Below are 21077 nucleotides of genomic sequence, written 5' to 3'. Positions count from 1 at the left end.
TCGTTTTGGTTACAAATTACAGTCAGTAAATTCAATGTAAACCATGAACACATAACTTCTTCCATCAAACACTGTAGCCTATACTGTATTTTTATATTCATGACGCGTTGCCAAATATATATGCTGAAGTCATGTTGAGGTAGGTAGTATGTCGATGAAAATGCAGCCAACGCATTAACATATGTCTTCACAGTTCGTGGGCGCCCGCTTTACCACATGCCGCAAATTTGGGGATTTTGTAAAGTGTCCTGCGACAAGCATCTGTGACAGAGAATGATTTTCTTTACCGTCTTCGCGCACTTCCCACGAACATATCTCCTGCATTCTGAACATCCCTCAAGAGTTACGTTCCTACATTGAGTACTAGCCCCCTGACAACTCTTTCTTTTCACTACCTCGTTGGCAGGGCGGGGATCGGGATCTGACTTTATAGCTCCTTTTAGCATCACATAGTTTGCCCGATGCGCTGATGCTAGGTTCAGGATAAACTCTCTCCGGATATATCGCATAGTGTCCCACATGCACTCTTTGTAAAGCACATAGGCATTGATGGCTGCCAAGTCCAGGACGTTGTAGAAGGCGGCCTTCGGCCAACACTGGGAGCCACCCTTCACACTACGTGCGCGCATGCCTATCCAACACATTCACCCCGACTTTAGTGAAGTTGTTGAAAGGCAGAGATTCTGGGGTTTTCTTTCTGCAGGTACTTGTGCCAACAGACAGGTGCAGGGTGCTGAGAACACTGATGGTCTTCATTGGCTTACACGTGTACACAGCTTCGCGTCATGCGGCAATTTATTTGCCAGTTGAACTGAAGTGGTCACATTCCTTCCTTTCCATCAGCTTCAGCACCACACTGGCGCTGTCCAGTTGTCTGGAAGTCATCTTCTTTCCCCAAGTTCGGGAAAGCATTCACGATGTATTTGGAGTCAGCATCCACTGCCAGCCAGAACTTGATTCCATAACGGTCGAGCTCGTTTCCCATGAAGTGCGAGAAAACGCCCTGTGCTTTTGTAGGAAACAACTGCGAATCAACAGCAATATTCGGCCCTGTGTTGTAGCAGGTGATGCTATTTTTGACAAAACTGTTCAAAACGTGTGACAAGGGGGAACATTTGTCATTTTTAACACATTCAATCTTTATTTATTTTTGGCCAAAACATAAATATCGCATGATGTCTCTAAATCTGTTCCTTGGCATTGTTTGTCCAAATAGAATCACCCCACACTGGTCATTCCAAAAGCTCTCCATCTTCGCGCAATTGCCACACGAACGTAAAGGAGCGCAATGAAGGCTTGAAGCTCATCCAAAGACATCATAAAAACTGTCATCAGTGCATCTGCGCGCTTCTTCAACTGTACAGTCTTTGATGTGGAGCAACATGTTGATGTCAAACAGGCAATGAACGGCGCTGAGTGGGCTGCTGTCTATGTCGCTTTTTGCTGGCCCTGGAGCGACCATGAAAACATGTTACTCTCTGGCCCACTGCCTCTCCAATGGGATTTAATCCTCGCGGAACGGTGCCATCTTTGCCAGTCTCATGATCCCCATTTTCTGTTGGAGGAACCGGTTTTCCTGTTGAAGTGACTGGGTTCTTCAGCCGAGGTTTCTCGGTTGATGGCGCTTCCATCTCACTGTCCTCACTACCAGTGGAACATTCACGAAGTTTAGTCCAAAATACATCACTGTCAGGCTCAGATTCACTGCTGGAATCTAAATCGTCTTCAATATTGGGGGCATTTCATGAGCCTCAGCTGCGCGTTTTCGTATAGCCTTCTTATAATGTCTATACTCAGGGTTAAGGTGATGCCTTTTTAGTAGTTGGAGTATTCCGAAAACTGCCTCCCCGCAAAAAAACAACGTACAAAAATGTTATTGCCCTGCAGTCTGAAAATGTAAAGGAAGCACTCGTTTCACTCCGTCACGTTCACGCTAGCAACTAACTACATCCGGGTTGGAAGTTAAAATGGGAACCAGGTTATGGAGCTTGAAAACTTCAAAATAAAAATATTTGACGCAATATAAATGCGAATAAAAAATGTATAGCACAATTAGGATAAAATTGCCACTAATATATTATTCAAAAGTATTAAAATGACAACACATGACAACCCAAAAAGCCCGTATGTGAACATTTGGTATATTATTTAATGGGAAGTTAAACCAGTAGGCTACTGGAAATAGCATGACATTTTGATTTCACTGATTTTTTTCTGTTATGAACATTCACATTGATTTGTTTTTACCTAACACTTACAAAATGTTCTTGCATGAATTTACATTGACCAACAAAACATTCTTACATGAATGTACATTTCCTCAAATTATATATTTTTGGTAACCACATTTTTTTTGTGCAGCAATGTCCTTAATTAAGGGCAAAGTGCCGGGAGGTCAAGTAGGTAGCGGTAAAATATAAATTGTTCAAGTTCTGTAAGTACCTCTGTCTGTCGTTCAATAAAAAAATATTCAAAGCACAAATGGTTTGGGGCAGTAATTGTTATATAGCCAACAGACCAGACAATGGCTAATCATAGGCAATGAATCCTGGGAAGAGCACAGGTATTTTTTTAATAAAATGTGGCAGATAAAAGTATAAGAGCACTTAAAAGTGATCAATTAAAGAATAATCTAGTTTATTAGAAGTTGCCTGTGTATTTCCTTATACCACTAGGGGTAGCCCATTATTAAATGTAAAGCTCTTTGATTTAAGTAAAAAAATGTATAATGACTCATCCTGTATATATATATACACTGAAGAAAAAAACATTACAGTTCATATATGGAAATCAGTCAATTGAAATAAATTAATTAGGCCCTAATCTATGGATTTCACATGACTGGGCAGGGGCACAGCCATCGGTGGGCCTGGGAGGGCATAAGCCCACAAACTTGGGAGCCAGGCCCAGGCAATCAGAATTCTTTTTTTCCACACAAAATAATTGTATTATTGTCAGAAATACTCCTCAGTTTCATCAGCTGTCTGGGTGGCTGGTCTCAGACGATCCAGCAGGGGAAGAAGCCAGATGTCGCGGTCCTGGGCTGGCATGGTGACATGTGGTCTGCAGTTGTGAGGCTGTTCTCTAAAACAACGTTGGAGACGGCTTATGGTAGAGAAATGAACATTCAATTCTCTGGCAACAGCTCTGGTGGACATTCCTGTAGTCAGCATGCCAATTGCACACTGCTTCAAAACTTGAGACATCTGTGGCATTTGTGTGACAAAACTTCACATTTTAGAGTGGCATTTTGTCCCCAGCACAAGGTGCACCTGTGTAATGATCATGCTATTTAATCAGATTCATGATATTCCACACCTGTCAGGTGGATAGATTATTTTGGCAAATTTTGTGCAGAATATCTGAGAAATATTTAAACTCATGAAACATAGGAGCAACACTTTACTTGTTGCATTTATATTTTTTTGTTCAGTATAAATACGAAACGTGGTCAGAAACAGATTGTTGTAAACAATACTAAAGAAAGGCATTTGGAATATAAAGAAGCCATTTTAAAAAGTCCCTAATTATATCATGAATAATGTATTATTTATAGGGTCCCATTCCCAACACAGTGTACTAAGAGACTATTAAAATGCACTGGTCCATCCTTTTTAAAACCACCTGATGGGGAGTTAAGTTAACCTGAGGTCAGCTTATTTCTTACAGGCCCTATTCCCTTTAGGTCATGTCTGTCTGTCTGTCATGTAGGGATTAACCCATCTCTCTCTGTTTCTGCCTGCTCCTGCTCCTCCTCTGCCAGGGCCCATTTCTGGACCTTCCCGCTGCCAAACAAGGTGAAGACAAGCGCTCCTCCGGCGCTGATCCCGGCTGATAGACAGAACACATTCCTCCATCCCGCCAAGGAGTGCTGTTTGAGGAGGGAGGGGAGACATGAGTCACAGTCGTATGTATAACAGTCTTCAAGGGTGCAGTAACTTTTAGAAATGAGCCATTGCATTGTCCTCGTGTCAAGCAGCCCAATTCTGATCTGTCTTCCACTAATTGTTCTTTTGACCAATCACATCAGATCGTTTTCAGAGCTGATTGGTCAAAAGACCAATGAGTGAAAAAAAGATCAGAATTGGACTGCCTGTGTAGACGCAGCCTCGGTCGAATACTTTTTACAGAAACAAGTATTTAAGTAGCTATATTAAATATATAGAATTCTTTTGAAAAGCAGTTTCAGAATTAATCAATTTGATGATGAGGGAAAAGCTAAAGCGTACATCTTTGGTGAGATAACCTGTGATGATGGGCGCGACAACACCTGGGATAGTCGCGAAAGTGTTGGTGATTCCTAAAAGCACCCCCGCATACCTGAATATGAGAGGAAGAGTGAGACAAAGAGGTTCAAATACATCCAAAAGCAGTGAAAAGGCACTGAGTAAGTGACTGAGAGTGTGATAGAATGAGTGCAAGAGAGTTCAGTGAAGGTCCAAAATATGCCAGAAAAGACTGGTGAGTAAAGGAGAGAAGTGAAGAGAAACAAGTGAAGAGACGACATGTCAAATAGAGAAACACCCACCGTGGAGCAATGTCTATCTGGTTGATGAAGACCCCGGCTGCACTGGTGCCCCCAACAGTGGTAGAGAGGGTGAGGAAGGTCACAGCCAACACCCCACTGCAGCCGGAGAAGCCCACAGCAACCAGGAACGCTGCAGGCAGCAGCAGACCTGAGGGAGGAGGAGTCAACAATATACATCAATACACATGTTGAATGTTCAAACACTGCACTTACTTTCTATTGATAAGAGACATATAAGTGTGGCCATTCATTCATTCAATTAACAACAACAACAACACACACAATATATATATATATATATATATATATATATATATAAAATACTCTAACTGTAAGTTGCTCTGGATAAGAGCTTCTGATAAATCACTAAAATGTCAATATAAAATGTAAAACTCTATAAATTCATATTTTGCTAATAAACATATTTCTACAGACTAAAATATCAACGAAATAGTATGAAATAGTACCAAAGAATCCCGAAAAAAATTGTTGCAAACTTTTTTACGTTTTAACAGCCAATCAATCAACATCTGGTAAAGCCCATTCCATAAGTAACCAAGACCAATTCCTTTAAAAATAAAAGTCCCCTCCTTGCCTGTGATAGTGAAGATCTTGCGGACCGCTGTTACACTCAACAGCTCCTTCTCCAGGAGGCTGTCTGCTACTACACCTGATATCACTGAGAAGGCCCAGCCACCCAGATAGGGCAGAGCTGAGAGAAAGGCATTCTACAAAGAGAAACAGAAAGAAATAGACAATATTAACCAACGACAAAAAGAATTGCAACTACATTGTAGGAATAAAATATCCCGATAAGATGGCGTCACTTTCACCAATGTTTTATTCAAACATTGCTACAGCAGCACAGGCATTGGTAACAACACAACATGATTCAAGTCCAGAGACTCCTGTACTATCCCTGTACAGTGTGATATACTGATACGACATTAAATCTTAGTCAGTCATTCTCTAGTCCTACCACCTAAAGTATGTATACACTTGTCTAAGAAATATGACACAACTCTATCTATGGAGCCTGGATGTCGATTATGGCAGCCAACCGCACCTCTCTGATTCAGAGGGGTTGGGTTAAATGCGGAAGACACATTTCAGTTGAAGGCATTCAGTTGTACAACTGACTAGCTATCCCTCTTTCCCTTATATCAAAATCAAATAAAATTGTATTGGTCACATACACATATTTAGGAGATGTTATTGCGGGTATAGCGATATGCTTGTGTTTCTAGATCCATCGGTGCAGTAGTATCTAACAATTCACAACAATACACACAATTCACACAAACCTAAAAGTAAAAGAATGGAATTAAGGAATATATAAATATTAGGATGAACCATTACGGTGTAGCATAGACTAAAATACAGTAGAATAGAATACAGTATATACATATGAGATGAGTAATGCAAAATATGTAAACATTATTACAGTGACTAGTGTTCCATTATTAAAATGGCCAGTGATTTCAAGTCTCTGTATATAGGGCAGCAGCCTCTAACATGCAGGGTTACATAACCGGGTGGAAGCCACCAAGTAATGGCTATTTAACAGTCTGATGGCCTTGAGATAGAAGCTGTTTTTCAGTCTCTCGGTCCCAGATTAGATGCACCTGTACTGACCTCGCCTTCTGGATGATAGCGGGGTGAACAGGCAGTGGCTCGGATGGTTGTTGTCCTTGATGATCTTTTTGGCCTTCCTGTGACATCGGGTGCTGAAGGTGTCCTGGAGGGCAGGTAGTTTGCCACCCAGTAGAGCTATTACCATATTCTTATAGTTATCTAGTCTTGACCGCACTCTGGAATTGAGCATCTCACTCTGTCTCTCCCCTCTTCTGGCATCATCCATAGAAATCATATGTCCATATCTATGATGTATGACTTAATGTACAATTTCTTTGGGTCTCACCTGTCGGAGGTCAAAGTGAAGCACAGTGTCCATGTAGGTGGGTAGTGAGGTGAGCAGAGTGTAGTAACCCCAGTTGGCACACATCTGAGACACTATGATGGCCCACAGGGGAACAGAGAGCACCATGGGTAACAAAGGCACTGACCAGCCATGGGCACCACCCTGGGTTAAGAGGCATAGAGAAAGAGAGAGCGAGAGAGAGAAAGGGGATTGACTGTAAAGTGATTGACAAATGTTTGATAAAGTGGCATAAAGGATACCACAGATATATTGTTGTTACATCTTTTCCTATGGAGTTGATGATGTAATGTTTTTCTCTTGTGCTGATTCGTGGATGAGTGCCAGGCTGGTCAGACACCAGAATGAACCAGAAAACTGCCCAAATACAACCAGCACCCCCTGGTGACGAGAGAAAGAGGGAGAGAGAGGGAGGGAATGAGAGAAAAGACTGTTTATGTTGACATCTTTATAAAGCAAGAGGATATGTAGGAACAGTGTTTGTGCTGAACTAGGTTCCTGTATTTCTAGGGAGTGTTTCTTAGCCACTGTGCCTCTACATCTGCATTGCATGCTCTCTGGGGTTTTAGGCTCAGTTTCTGTATAAGCACCTTTTTTTTTCTTCTCAACTACTGTTGTAAAAAAATAGAAATACTCTATAAATACATTTGATTGATTGAGTGTACAGAGAAGAATTGTGAATGATCCAAAAATAGGAAAGTATAATGTGTGTGAAAACAGGAGAATAAAATAAGAGCTGACAATGCAGATAATGGTGTGTGTAGGGGGAATGTATATGGTTGGGGGGTGCAACTCAATATTACGAAGGTGTCCTTATTGTTTTGAACACTCAGTGTAAATGTTTGGGGAGTGTAATTGCTATCCAACTCTCACCACACATGTAGAAAACAGCGGGCCAGCCCAGACTGTGACATATGAAGCCGGTGAGGGGCAGGGCTACAAAAGCCCCAAAGTTTGCCCCTGACCCCGACAGGGAAATAAGACGAGACCTCTCTAGAGGGGGAGCCCAGCGAGCCCACATGGCCATCATGGCCGGGAATGTCACCCCCTGACGACACACAAACACAGAGCAATACACACTGATATGTCACTTAAATTAACAATATACCTTGGAGTTTTAGAGAAAATAATGACCACATGGCCAAATTGGCTATACTGTAAGTATACCATAAATCGAATGCTAAGCTAATCCAGTTCAATGCTGATAACAGAATGAGATTGACCCCTACTCTGCACACATGAAGCCTCTTACCTCCCCAAATCCCTCCAGTGCCCGTAAGCCAAACAGCCAGTAGGGTCCTAGCTGGGCTGCCAGGGGGGTGAGGAGGGTGAGGGCTGCGGTGCCAAGCACCCCTCCCCCCAAGAAGATACTCCCTCCAAAGTGGCCGGCCAGGTAACCCCCGGGGATCTGAGTCACCAGGTAACCAAAGAAGAACGCCCCCAGCAGCAGGCCCTGAGTTGGAGAATCCCACGAGTACTGAGGTATCTGAGAGAGAGAGAGAGAGAGAGAGAGAGAGAGAGAGAGAGAGAGAGAGAGAGAGAGAGAGAGAGAGAGAGAGAGACAGGGGTAAATGAGCAATAGTGTTACGTATTAGTTTGTGAGTGTTTTGTATCTACTGTGCATACTTTGCATGTGCAGTATGTCCAGTACGCATGCATCATGTTTATGTGAAGCATATTGATGTACTGTAATATATGAGCTTTAATATGGATGTACAGTATACTATAGGTCTAGTTGTGGATACTTTGGAAAAGCTGGTACTTACCCCGTCTGGTTGGTCTGGGGTTTGGCTGCCATTGTTGTTCCCGTGGGAGGACACTGGGCACTCATGGCCAACTGAGCTGTTGAGAGTTGGTTGGCTATTGGTCCCATTGACCATGGCGACCATGGCAACACTTAGATTGACACGGAGACCGTAGACAACAGAGAATCCGAAGAACATCATGATGGCCAGATTGTAGCGTGCAGAGCAACATTGTGGAGGTACTGGTAGACATGATGACAACAAGTGCACGATCACACCTCACAATCGATCTGAAAACACTTAGACTTTAAAGATGACTATTTAAACAGCGCTGGTAGAACATCTACACTACCAAACGAGGAGTACTTGACACTTAAATGACCTATTTCACTAGCACTAAGCTAAAGCATAGGGAGGGACATATCCAAACTTCCAGGTAGGTCAAATTTTCACTTAATATGACTTCCTTCAACTATCATAAAAAGTTATCATTACATAATAAATCACCCTCTTGCACATCCATGCTGCTGAGTGCTGACTATGCAAAAGAGCAACCCAAAAATAGTAGACACCTGAATCATCAACATCCACCACTTGTTTTTTAAGTAGGGGTGTTGTCTCTCCACTCTCGTCCAGTGGGGTGGAGTTGATGGAGAATCCATTTTGTAAAGCCATGGCAACCACCAGTCAGGTGACAGCCAGAGATGGAATGAAGTGGTTGTGATCTGAGGTCACCTAACCATAGTGTCCTAAGAAAATATGCAGGACAGACAGAGAGCAAGAGTCAGCAGGAAAAATGGCTAGACATTCAGTCTCATGCGCAAGCGCGCAAGCACACACACACACACACACACACACACACACACACACACACACACACACACACACAGGCTGGATATGAGAATGACCATGACCTGACAGGTCAATGGTCCTTATGGTGTTCAAATAAATCCATGGGTGCTTGAGCAACCATTACAAAACACCTGACTAAGTCAAAGAAATCAAATATACTGTAGACATGCATTATAACAGTAGACTTAGCTCTTTATATTGAGGAATGTTCAGAATTCAGGGTTCTCCAACCCTGTTCCTGGAGAGCTACCCACCTGTAGGTTTTCACTCCAACCCCAGTTGTAACGAACCTGATTCTGCATCTCAACCAGCTAATTATTAGAATCAGGTGCGCTAGATGAGGGTTGGAGCAAAAACCTACAGGATGGTAGCTCTCCAGGAAGAGGGTTGGAGAGCCCTGGTTTAGATAGAGAAAAAGGTTTGACCAATTATCACAAGTAGGACTGGTTGGACCAGAATGTTACTCACTTGCTGTTATTGAATTTCTAGACCTAGATCATAGGATTGGGGAGCATTATACATTCTTCTTCAGATGATGCTCCAAATAGTTTTAGGCTGGCTGGTGGTGTGGCTTATACATGTTGATCCTGAAGAAAAAAACAAGATGGAAAACAAATACCAGTCTGTGAATTATGGCCTATGTAAAGTCAGTCACAGAATCATGAATTCAATGATTTTTCATAGCTACCTCTTTTAGAACTGGACCAGTAGTACGCAATAAATCTGATCTCAGAATACAGGTCTGTCCGCTAAATGAAATAAACCAGTGGTCTTGGCCTCTCCTTCACTCTGACTGTGACTTGTGCAGACTGATTAAAAGCAGATGTGAACCTAGTGTATCTGCTGACTAATAAAACGTTCACACTCAAAAGGTTAAAATTGGAGGAACAGAGAGTGTGTTACATAAGTCAGCTGATGAGGGGGGTGGAATAGAATGACATAATGTAGTGCCTTTTGACATGGTGTAGTGGCCATTTAAGGTTAATAAAGTATATTTATTAAATGGACCATATCACCTCCACCCTACCTGACACCCTAGACCCACTCCAATTTGCTTACCGCCCAAATAGGTCCACAGACGATGCAATCTCAACCACACTGCACACTGCCCTAACCCACCTGGACAAGAGGAATACCTATGTGAGAATGCTGTTCATCGACTACAGCTCGGCATTCAACACCATAGTACCCTCCAAGCTCGTCATCAAGCTCGAGACCTTGGGTCTCGACCCCGCCCTGTGCAACTGGGTACTGGACTTCCTGACGGGCCGCCCCCAGGTGGTGAGGGTAGGCAACAACATCTCCTCCCCGCTGAACCTCAACACTGGGGCCCCACAAGGGTGCGTTCTGAGCCCTCTCCTGTACTCCCTGTTCACCCACGACTGCGTGGCCACGCTCGCCTCCAACTCAATCATCAAGTTTGCGGACGACACAACAGTGGTAGGCTTGATTACCAACAACGACGAGACGGCCTACAGGGAGGAGGTGAGGGCCCTCGGAGTGTGGTGTCAGGAAAATAACCTCACACTCAACGTCAACAAAACTAAGGAGATGATTGTGGACTTCAGGAAACAGCAGAGGGAACACCCCTATCCACATCGATGGAACAGTAGTGGAGAGGGTAGCAAGTTTTAAGTTCCTCGGCATACACATCACAGACAAACTGAATTGGTCCACTCACACTGACAGCGTCGTGAAGAAGGCGCAGCAGCGCCTCTTCAACCTCAGGAGGCTGAAGAAATTCGGCATGTCACCAAAAGCACTCACAAACTTCTACAGATGCACAATCGAGAGCATCCTGGCGGGCTGTATCACCGCCTGGTACGGCAACTGCTCCGCCCTCAACCGTAAGGCTCTCCAGAGGGTAGTGAGGTCTGCACAACGCATCACCGGGGGCAAACTACCTGCCCTCCAGGACACCTACACCACCCGATGTTACAGGAAGGTCATAAAGATCATCAAGGACATCAACCACCCGAACCACTGCCTGTTCACCCCGCTATCATCCAGAAGGCGAGGTCAGTACAGGTGCATCAAAGCTGGGACCGAGAGACTGAAAAACAGCTTCTATCTCAAGGCCATCAGACTGTTAAACAGCCACCACTAACATTGAGTGGCTGCTGCCAACACACTGTCATTGACACTGACCCAACTCCAGCCACTTTAATAATGGGAATTGATGGGAAATGATGTAAATATATCACTAGCCACTGTAAACAATGCTACCTTATATAATGTTACTTACCCTACATTATTCATCTCATATGCATACGTATATACTGTACTCTACATCATCGACTGCATCCTTATGTAATACATATATCACTAGCCACTTTAACTATGCCACTTTGTTTACTTTGTCTACATACTCATTTCATATGTATATACTGTACTCGATACCATCTACTGTATGCTGCTCTGTACCATCACTCATTCATATATCCTTATGTACATATTCTTTATCCCCTTACACTGTGTATAAGACAGTAGTTTTGGAATTGTTAGTTAGATTACTTGTTAGTTATCACTGCATTGTCGGAACTAGAAGCACAAGCATTTCGCTACACTCGCATTAACATCTGCTAACCATGTGTATGTGACAAATACAATTTGATTTGATTTGATTTATTTAACTAGGCAAGTCAGTTAAGAAGAAATTCTTCTTTACACTGATGACCTACCCCGGCCAAACCCTAACCCGGATGATGCTGGGCCAATTGTGCGCCGCCCTATGAGACTCCCAATCACGGCCGGTTGTGATACAGCCTGAAATTGAACGAGGGTCTGTGGTGATGCCTGTAGCACTGAGATGCATTGCCTTAGACTGCTGCCCCACTCAGGAGCCCGAGTTCTTATTCAGTTTAGAGTGATTAACACAATGCTTAGCATATTTATATGTTTTTGCTATTCTGTAATATACATAATTTCCAGTGTTCTATTTGTGACATATTTGTGTCTGAGTTGATAGTCACTAGATTTTTGTACTGAATGTTATGGATTCTTCTCATATGGTTTGATAGTGATTGACGCCAGAGCTACAGATTGCAAAAGGACCGAGGACACTGATTCTAATTGTATTGATTGCATTATGCACAGTATGCACTGTGTGATTCTGTAGCAGCAGGCAAAGTCACTGTCTTTTGTTTTGACTTCGCACAAGCCTCTCGGACTGATGTTAAGAGAACATTTGGCACTGTCTGAATATAAAGGGCCTGTCTCCAAGAGGCCCGTTAGACATTTTCTCTGCTTCTGTACTAGAGGTGTCTCCCTGTTGCATCTTGTAATTAAAGCAACATTATTTTGATTGATGTGATCAACGACTGCTCTCCTTTTTGTTCACCTGGAAATTCCCATTACAAACGGACACAGTCAAAATAAACATGGGAATTGGTATGTGATTGTGTGTTATCTGTAAAGTTCACTTCTTCCAAAGTTGGTATAATAACTGTGTGTAGTTTTAGTAACTCTATGCTTCTTCTTTCAATCATAACTTCTCCATTTTCTGACATTAGATTTGGGAAAGGGGATTTTAAATCCAACCCGTTCGACATAACTAATGGGTATCACACGCCATCACTGTCTATAATGACAACAAACAATGCAATGAATTATGCTCACATTACAATAGCCTCATTACGTGACAACTTGTTTTCTTTTACATGACAGACCGACAGGAATATAGGAATTTCTTTGACTTCTATGGCTTCTGACTATGCTGTGTTTTCATGTGTTTCTCTCATGCTATGTTGTTGTCTTAGGGCTCTCTTTATGTAGTGTTCTGCTCTCTCTCTTGTATTGATGTGTGTTTTGCCATATATATTTTTTAAATTTATTTGTATTTATAATCCCAGCTCCCGTCCCCGCAGGAGGCCTTTTGGTAGGCCGTCATTGTAAATAATAATTTGTTCTGAACTAACTTGCCAAGAAAAGGTTAAATAAAATAAAAATAATAAAACAAGGTTATTACAACACTGGAGGCTTATAAGCAGTCAGTCATGCATGTGAATCGAAACATTAACTTGAAACAGCTGGCCACATTGGTACATAACGAGAATAGATAGCTAGATAGGTCTCATAAGTAGATCCAAAATAGTACAGCTGCTAGTGCATTTTATTTGAATTTGAGCTATAGAGCAAACCTACCTAGAACGAATGGACTCTTCAACACAAACCTCTGGTTTACGTTGCACCTGTCGTGTTTAATAAATGTGTAAAGAGCTCTTTGTTTTGCCTTATAGCGGTGTAGCGTCCTTACTGCTTGTAGCCTTTCCACTTGGCACAGACCAAGTAAAAACTGGTAAAAGTGTTGTGTACACTGTTTGCGATTCAGGGAAAGCGGTAGTCACATGATAAATAATATTTTTTTATTCGGTGACGTTATTTTTTATTTACACTGAACTCTACAACACAAGATAAACTAAACTAATGTACACATCGCAGGATATGCTGCTCCGTATGATGTGGAAGTTGATGATTGTTTCTCAAGTTTCTTCCGGGTACCTAGCATGTCATGTGACAAACTGTGGCGATTCTGAAAAGTAAGTAGTAGTTTATTGCTCGGTTTCAGATTGAGTGTTTATTGCTCAACAAATGTGTATTGTTTCAATATTCAGTGAAACACGACTAGCAAGAAATGTACACAGTTGCTTGGTCAGACATAGATACCTATCAAGCTAGGAAAATAACGTCCCTCGTTTCCCACATTTGGGAAGCTAGCGTAGCGTGCTAGCTAACGTTAACTGGTTTGTTATAAAAGAAAGGCACCTCCCAAACTTGTCTTTGATTTTGGGAAGCTCTCGCAGGCATATTCCATGATTTTGACAACATGGAAGACCCCTACCAAACAAGAATCGCGGCTTTAAAGGCACACTCTGCCAGACCTTGCATTCATAATAACTACGTCTGCATCTGAGAGATTACATTCCCTCAGCCCCATCGCTCAGTTTACCAAACAATTACACTTACACAATTACACATTGTGCCTTTTAACACTAACACATATTGTTCCGTTTAACACCGCTAATAGCCCACTAACTTTCCTGTTGTATCACATGACTGATTACATAGATAGCCTTGAATTTGCATTAGTTCACTTCTGGTCCTCTTCTTCATATTGATTTCAGGGTTCAAGATGACCACACTTCTCCGCTTGCTCCTGGGGGCCGGCCCCCTGCTGTCACAACTTGTCCTCAGCCCAGTACATGGATCTGACAATGCCACCCTCCCATTGGTTATGTGGCATGGAATGGGTAAGCACTTAGATGCATAATACTAGAACATTATGTTTTCACATACAGCAATGATGTTTCTCAGTTTGGCAGAATGGCTAAGCAAGGAAGGGGAGGCCACTTCCTATATTTGCCTGTGGCCCTTAGATAAGTCATGCTATGTCAGATAGTGTATATAGACCCTGTTCTTGTTTCTGTTTGAATACAGGAGACAGCTGTTGCAACCCTCTCAGCATGGGCTCCATAAAGAAGATGATCGAGGAAGCAATCCCTGGCATTGACGTCCTGTCCCTGATGATTGGCAAGACTGTCATTCAGGTACTTTCCACTCTCCTTGAACCTATCTCTGTGGCAGGGCTAGCGCCAAAATGAATAAGTTGGACGGGCATTTGATTTCCATAGGCAGGCTAGTTTTTTCGGACGAACTTCCTATGTGATTTTATTTTTTTAAATGGTTGTTATAGTAAAGACCAGTTTCAAATTTGGTGAAGCTTACAATTTACCCTACCATTTCTACCAATCTGTGTGCCAGTTATGATTATTTTTATATGTGCATTTTTGTGGAACAGTTATATTTCTATAATGTTTTTGTTTCTCAAAATCATTGTCACGTAGTTAATCATAAAAATCATAATTAAAAATGATACAAATCTCAAAGTTAAAATTCAACTAATGCGAGAGCTGTATGGACACATTGATACACCGTGAGCCGTTGGCAGCTAAAGAAATGAGCGCATGGATCTCAGAGATTGCCTGTAGGTCAATGCAGCAGTAGGCCTGTAACTTCCATTGTCAACTAAGTAAAATAAAACCTAAAGCAAACAAATAAAAACAGAAAAAAATCCTGATTATATTCAGGTTCTTTCAATCGCATTCATCTCTGTACCCTGCCTCTCTTACCATCTGTCTTGACTTGAGCTATAGCTAGTGAAGATTTTTCAAATATTGTGAGGAACTATTATCATTCCCAATGACTCAAAACAAAAAGGACTTTGTTGACTTAATGTCGGTTTATAAAATGTGGACCAGAGGCTGCGTACGAAGGGTTTGATGCAATTTCCTTAATTTTGTGGCTAGAGTAAAATACTTTGTGGCGCACAGAGTCAAAAACGTTCTATAGAACAAACTTCGTCAGGGTAGGCAACCAAAATGAATAATTAATGTATGTGTGTTATATTAAACAGAGGGTGTAAAATGTAGGCAAGCAATAAACATTTCAGAACATATACTAGTAGAATAAGACATGGGAGAGATGATGAATTTTATTTATAGACTAATACTGTTGAAACAATTAGTCAAACCGAAAACTGCAGACATTACCAGTGCCTCCCCCACGATCAAACCAACATATCAAATTAAACGCAGTCTAACGTGATCAGAAATCTCAACTAGAAAGCCAGTTTCAGCAATGAAGAATTGAGTGCGTGCGCGTTCACGCGAAGGGGGGGGATTTTGGCAGGGAGGAGCTTTTCGGCACAACATCGTTCCTCAAGTTATAATGCTTTAGTTGCTTACTGGACCCTGGCAATCTGTGTGAAATGTTAACAAGCTAACAAACTAACCACTATCTGTTAACTAATGTTTTCCCTCTACAGTGTGTGGTTCATTTTCAGAATGAGAGAATTAGGTGAAAATGAGGCATTGCTTGTTAAACAAGTCGATTCAGGGATCAAGTGTAGCTGATGCCGGTCCTGGCTTAAGCTGGATGCCACTATGGAGGTGAAAGGAACACCACACACTTTCTCACTTCTGCTGGCACATTGTAGAACAGATGTCCACAAGCAAAAAATGTACAATGTAATAATGTGCAGTGTAGCTCAAATATATAGTTTTTGTTGTGTTGAACTGTGTGTGAGAGTGAGGAGGGATTATATATGTTTTTACTCAGTGAACATTATTTTTGCACATATGTAATCTTGTGCACTTGATCGATGTCTATACTGGCCACTATAATATAGCAAAAATAGGGTCTGAATACTTTCTGAATGCACTGTATGTAATTGTTTATTTGGATCAATTCCCAATCAATGGGCAAACAATTCACACAAGGAAATGCGCAAGAATTGACGGGAGACAGCTGCGCGCATCCTAGAGAACCAAGTACATTCGTTTGAGCAAGACGTGCCATATCTTCATCCCATACCCCTCCACTTTTTTTTTCTCTCAACATTTTAAAATGATACTCAAGACATTATCTAAACACATCATTTAGATGCTGTTCACTGACAACTCAATAATCAGCTAGGCTTATTGTCACGCGTGCTGCCCAAATACTGGCTGCCTAAATAGGCATGTGCCTAAGAAGCTAATCATCCCCTGTGGCTAAGTCGTGCTCTGTGGTTGATGGATTTTGAATGATTGTATTTAGACAGGAGTAATTATATAATTTTGGCAAAACATACGTTAGGGGAAGCCATTGTCCGAACAGTGCACTGTGCACATGGCAACTTTCCTTTCCTCTTGAAGAGGCTGAAACCTGAGATCTGTATATTATGACGAGATCCTCATGTCTCCGCCCTAACAACGGGAGTCGTCCCAGAGGCAGGAAGGCAGGCGACAAGCTTAGGTCTGCAGATTATGCCCATAGAAACGCATTAGGCTTATTTTGGACAGATTTTCGCAAATAGTGAGCCCTCTCTTACTCTGCTGAAACTTTCTCACCGGCAAAAGCATCTGTTAGCGAAACAGCGCCCCTCTGTCTTAATATATGTAGCCCATGTATCTGATGCTGTTTGGCCAGAAATAGTATGACATGCCATACTCTTTTGATCCAGACAGTATCAGATACAGTTGAAGTTGGAAGTTTACATACACTTAGGTTGGAGTCATTAAAATTCGTTTTTCAACCACTTCACAAATGTCTTGTTAAAAAACTATAGTTTTGGCAATTTGGTTAGGACATCTACTTTGTGCATGACACAAGTCATTCTTCTAACAATTGTTTACAGACAGATTATTTCACTTAATTCATTGTATCACAATTCCAGTTGGTCAGAAGTTTACATACACTAATTTGGCTGTGCCTTTAAACAGGTTGGAAATTCATGGCTTTAGAAGCTTCTGATGGGCTAATTGACATAATTTGAGTCAATTGTAGATGTGGATGTATTTCAAGGCCTACCTTCAAGCTCAGTGCCTCTTTGCTTGACATCATAGGAAAATCAAAAGAAATCAGCCAAGTCCTCAGAAAATAAATGGTAGACCTCCACAAGTCTGGTTCATCCTTGGGAGCAATTTCCAAACACCTGAAGGTACCACGTTCATCTGTACAAACAATAGTACGCAAGTATAAACACCATGGGACCAAGCAGCCGTCATACTGCTCGGGAAGGCGATGCATTCTGTCTCCTAGAGATAAACGTACTTTGGTGCGAAAAATGCAAATCAATCCCAGAACAGCAAATGGCCTTGTGAAGATGCTGGAGGAAACAGGTACAAAATTATATATATACACACACACACACACACACACACACACACACACACACACACACACACACACACACACACACACACACACACACACACACACACACAGTAAAACAAGTCCTATATCGACATAACCTGAAAGGCCGCTCAGCAAGGAAGAAGCCACTGCTCTAAAACCGCCATAAAAAAGCGAGACTACATTTTGCAACTGCACATGGGGACAAAGATAGTACTTTTTGGATGAATGTCCTCTGGTCTGATTAAACAAAAATCCGAAGAACATCATCCCAACCGTGAAGCACGGGGGTGGCAGCCTCATGTTGTGGGGGTGCTTTGCTGCAGGAGGGACTGGTGCACTTCACAAAATAGATGGCATCATGAGGGAGGAAAATTATGTGGATAGATTGAAGCAACATCTCAAGATATCAGTCAGGAAGTTATAGCTTGGTCACAAATGGGTCTTCCAAATAGACAATGACCCCAAGCATACTTCCAAAGTTGTGGCAAAATGGCAGAACTGATAAAGCGTGTGCGAGCAAGGATGCCTAAAAACCTGACTCAATTACACCAGCTTTGTCAGGAGGAATGGGCCAAAATTCACCCAACATGTTGTGGACTACCCAAAACGTTTGACCCAAGTTAATCAATTTATAGGCAACGCTACCAAATGCTAATTGAATGTATGTAGACTTCTAAACCCACTGGGAATGTGATGAAAGAAATAAAAGCTGAAATAAATAATTTTCTCTATTATTCTGACATTTTACATTCTTAAAATAAAGTGGTGATCCTAACTGACCTAAGACAGGGAATGTTTACTCGGATTAAATGTCAGGAATTGTGAAAAACTGAGTTTAAATGTATTTGGCTAAGGTGTATGTAAACTTCCGACTTCAACTGTACATGGTCTACACATACTGAGACAGCATGGCCTCAGTATGTGTAAACCCTGTACAGTTGAAGATGCTTTTTCTGTGATTGAACCGTCTTCTGTCGGCGCACATCTCGGTCAAAAAAATTATAATTATTTAGACTGGCAAGGAGGTACGGTAAGGTGGGCCAGGCCCCCTAAGGCCTGTCCGTAACTCCGGCCCTGCTCAGTGGTGGACAGTCAATACCTGCGGTGACCGGTGTGGATGCTTGCCTTTTCTCCAGCCAAGCAGTAACGCACACGTTCCTACTAATGAAAGCTTTGATTTAAGTCGATTAGTAGAATCAAGTGTGTTACTGCGGTGCTTGTACTCACCGGCCTTTGTAGGGTAAAATAGCTCACCTCTGACCTATTTTCTGAAATGTGATATTCCTGTTTGCCAACTTTGTTACGTTCCCACCATGAACTTTCTTGCCTCATATCTACCCCTCAGGACACAGAGAATGGTTTCTTCATGGATGTCAATGAGCAGGTGTCCATGGTGTGCAGCCAGCTGGCCCAGGATCCCAAGCTGAAGGATGGCTACAATGCCATGGGCTTCTCCCAGGGAGGGCAGTTCCTGTAAGTATCTCTGGACCCGTACTCGCAAAGCCTCTCAGAATGTTTTTTTTAAATAGAATGTTAGAGATTGGGAAGGGCCACTCCGGTTCTGGAGAGCTGCAGTACACTTTGACACCTATTCAACCAATGTAGTTAAATCAGGTGTCTCATAGCCGAGGTGGAACAAAAGCCTGCGGAGTCTCCGGTCCTCAAGGAGTTGCCCATCCCTGGTAAGCGGAGGAATATACTTTATACAAGAAGCTGTCATTCTCAGTTCTTCACCTTTCCACCTCTTTTCCCCCTAGGAGGGCAGTGGCGCAGCGCTGTCCATCTCCTCCAATGAAAACCCTGATCTCTGTTGGGGGACAACAACAAGGTAACGGCACCATGGCAACAGTGCCTTGGCTCTATTCAGCAACATTGTTTTTCATTCACTTCCTGACAGTTGTGTAATGATTCTATTCTCTACATTCACAGGGGTGTATGGTCTCCCTAGATGCCCTGGAGAGAGCTCCCATATCTGTGACTGGATTCGCAAGGAACTCAACTCAGGAGCCTATACCGATATTGTGCAAAAACAGTGAGTGTAGGCTTTCAACTCAGAAGGAAATTGTTATGTTTGAGACAAGTCTGCAGTACCCAGGTAATCAGTATGACATGGTTACTGTATGTTTTTGAGAGGATGCGCAAAGAAAAGACAGTGCTTTGTGTATTGTGGCTGTTATCTAGTGGTACATTTGGAATCCTTGTCTTTATCAGCTTGGTGCAGGCACAGTACTGGCACGACCCACTGAATGACGACCTGTACAAAAAACACAGCCTATTCCTGGCTGATATCAATCAGGAGCGGGTTAGTATGGTGCTCGTTTTCAGAATTGGACGTTATTTGATTGTTCATACAGTGCTGTTTGTCTTCATTCTCCTGAGAACTCTCCATAACTGTATTCCAATTTAATTCAAATAATCTGCTGCATTTCACCTCACAGGTGGTGAACGAGACTTACAAGAAGAACCTCCAACTGCTGGACAAGTTTGTGATGGTCAAGTTCTTGCAGGACAGCGTTGTTGATCCAGTTGACACCGAGGTAAATACTGGACACATCGTGACAATCTCTTTTGATGTACTGTCGTCCTCCTCCTACACTGTAATTGCTTATGAACAAGATGTTTTTCCATTTGCAATCTCTTTGTCGTAGTGGTTTGGTTTTCTGAAAACTGGTCAGGCGAAAGAGACCGAGACCCTTCAGGAGAGTGTCCTGTATAAAGAGGTAAAACCCCATCATGTTTACGCATCTTCAAACAGACACGTATTTCATTAATACAGATTGTGATATTGTGTTGATAAATGGTATCGGTTTTAAGGATCGTCTGGGACTGGCAGCGATGGAGGCAGCTGGGAAGCTGGATTTCCTGGCCACAGAAGGAGACCACCTTCAGTTCACCGATGAGTGGTTCAATGCCAAACTAGTGCCATACCTGCACTAAAACCACCTAGCTAGCTACACTGACATGAGTTGACGTACGCACACATTACTATTGCACTGATCATTCCGATACCATCCTGCTGTTTAAATCAAATAATGCACTATTTATGATTTTAAAAACTGTTTTACCCAGTTAACGTACTACCACAGCGAAATAAAGTTGGTGTTAGTTGGTTCTCAGAGATGCATGAGTCTAATTTGGAGATCTCTATTCAAGTTTAAATGTAGGATCATTTGCTTAGCACTGTATTTTGGAATAAAAGTGTGGTGGGTGTTTCTTTGCCAGTAGTGTAATGGTAAATAACATGGAACTAATATGTTAAGAAATCACTGGTTCTGAACAGAGTTAATTATCAAGCTCTCCTTGTGGCACGTTTTCCCAGATAGAGCAAAACATAAGG

The 21077-nt window shown here is 42.2% G+C and overlaps 2 protein-coding genes across 7 annotated transcripts; one reads left to right on the top strand and one right to left on the bottom strand.

Annotated features, from left to right (window-relative positions):
- Window positions 1-2122: 2122 nt before the first annotated feature.
- On the bottom strand, window positions 2123-13374 carry LOC118399239 (sialin-like). 6 transcript variants are annotated; one of them, XM_052471934.1, is made up of 13 exons: window positions 13208-13373; window positions 9533-9651; window positions 8785-8961; window positions 8234-8454; window positions 7720-7953; window positions 7341-7515; window positions 6730-6848; window positions 6450-6611; window positions 6164-6298; window positions 5124-5256; window positions 4529-4676; window positions 4230-4320; window positions 2123-3871 (listed from the first exon to the last, which is right to left on the bottom strand). In XM_052471934.1, exons 3-13 carry the CDS (start codon window positions 8885-8887, stop codon window positions 3704-3706), a joined length of 1689 nt encoding a protein of 562 aa, XP_052327894.1. In that variant the 5' UTR covers window positions 8888-8961; window positions 9533-9651; window positions 13208-13373; the 3' UTR covers window positions 2123-3703. The 6 variants fall into 6 exon arrangements, with proteins under 6 accessions (XP_052327894.1, XP_052327896.1, XP_052327895.1 ...); XM_052471936.1 differs by having other exon boundaries at window positions 6164-6266; XM_052471935.1 differs by lacking the exon at window positions 13208-13373 and adding an exon at window positions 9753-9878.
- A 99-nt stretch (window positions 13375-13473) lies between these two features.
- LOC118399244 (palmitoyl-protein thioesterase 1) lies at window positions 13474-20957 on the top strand. Its single transcript, XM_035795168.2, has 10 exons — window positions 13474-13602; window positions 14188-14313; window positions 14501-14610; window positions 19086-19213; window positions 19498-19568; window positions 19670-19772; window positions 19952-20042; window positions 20179-20277; window positions 20389-20460; window positions 20555-20957. The coding sequence occupies exons 2-10, from the start codon at window positions 14196-14198 to the stop codon at window positions 20675-20677; spliced, it is 915 nt and encodes a 304-aa protein (XP_035651061.1). The 5' UTR covers window positions 13474-13602; window positions 14188-14195; the 3' UTR covers window positions 20678-20957.
- Window positions 20958-21077: the final 120 nt, after the last annotated feature.

The sequence above is a fragment of the Oncorhynchus keta genome, chromosome 20, assembly GCF_023373465.1.
Source record: "Oncorhynchus keta strain PuntledgeMale-10-30-2019 chromosome 20, Oket_V2, whole genome shotgun sequence".
In the NCBI taxonomy this organism is placed as follows: domain Eukaryota; kingdom Metazoa; phylum Chordata; class Actinopteri; order Salmoniformes; family Salmonidae; genus Oncorhynchus; species Oncorhynchus keta.
The sequence above is the reverse complement of the archived record's forward strand: the minus strand, read 5'-3'. Positions and strand labels throughout refer to the sequence as shown.

Bases quoted from the DNA above. Each gene is read 5' to 3' on its own strand.
- LOC118399244 (XM_035795168.2), top strand. From the start codon at position 14,196: ATGACCACACTTCTCCGCTTGCTCCTGGGGGCCGGCCCCCTGCTGTCA. The intron at 20,043-20,178 runs GTTAGTATGGTG...TTCACCTCACAG, and splicing joins CTGATATCAATCAGGAGCGG to GTGGTGAACGAGACTTACAA. The intron at 20,278-20,388 runs GTAAATACTGGA...TCTTTGTCGTAG, and splicing joins TTGATCCAGTTGACACCGAG to TGGTTTGGTTTTCTGAAAAC.
- LOC118399239 (XM_052471934.1), bottom strand. From the start codon at position 8,887: ATGGCTTTACAAAATGGATTCTCCATCAACTCCACCCCACTGGACGAG. The intron at 6,612-6,729 runs GTAACAACAATA...CTCTTAACCCAG, and splicing joins TCAACTCCATAGGAAAAGAT to GGTGGTGCCCATGGCTGGTC. The intron at 5,257-6,163 runs GTCAGTACAGGT...TTCTCTTTGTAG, and splicing joins GCTATCATCCAGAAGGCGAG to AATGCCTTTCTCTCAGCTCT.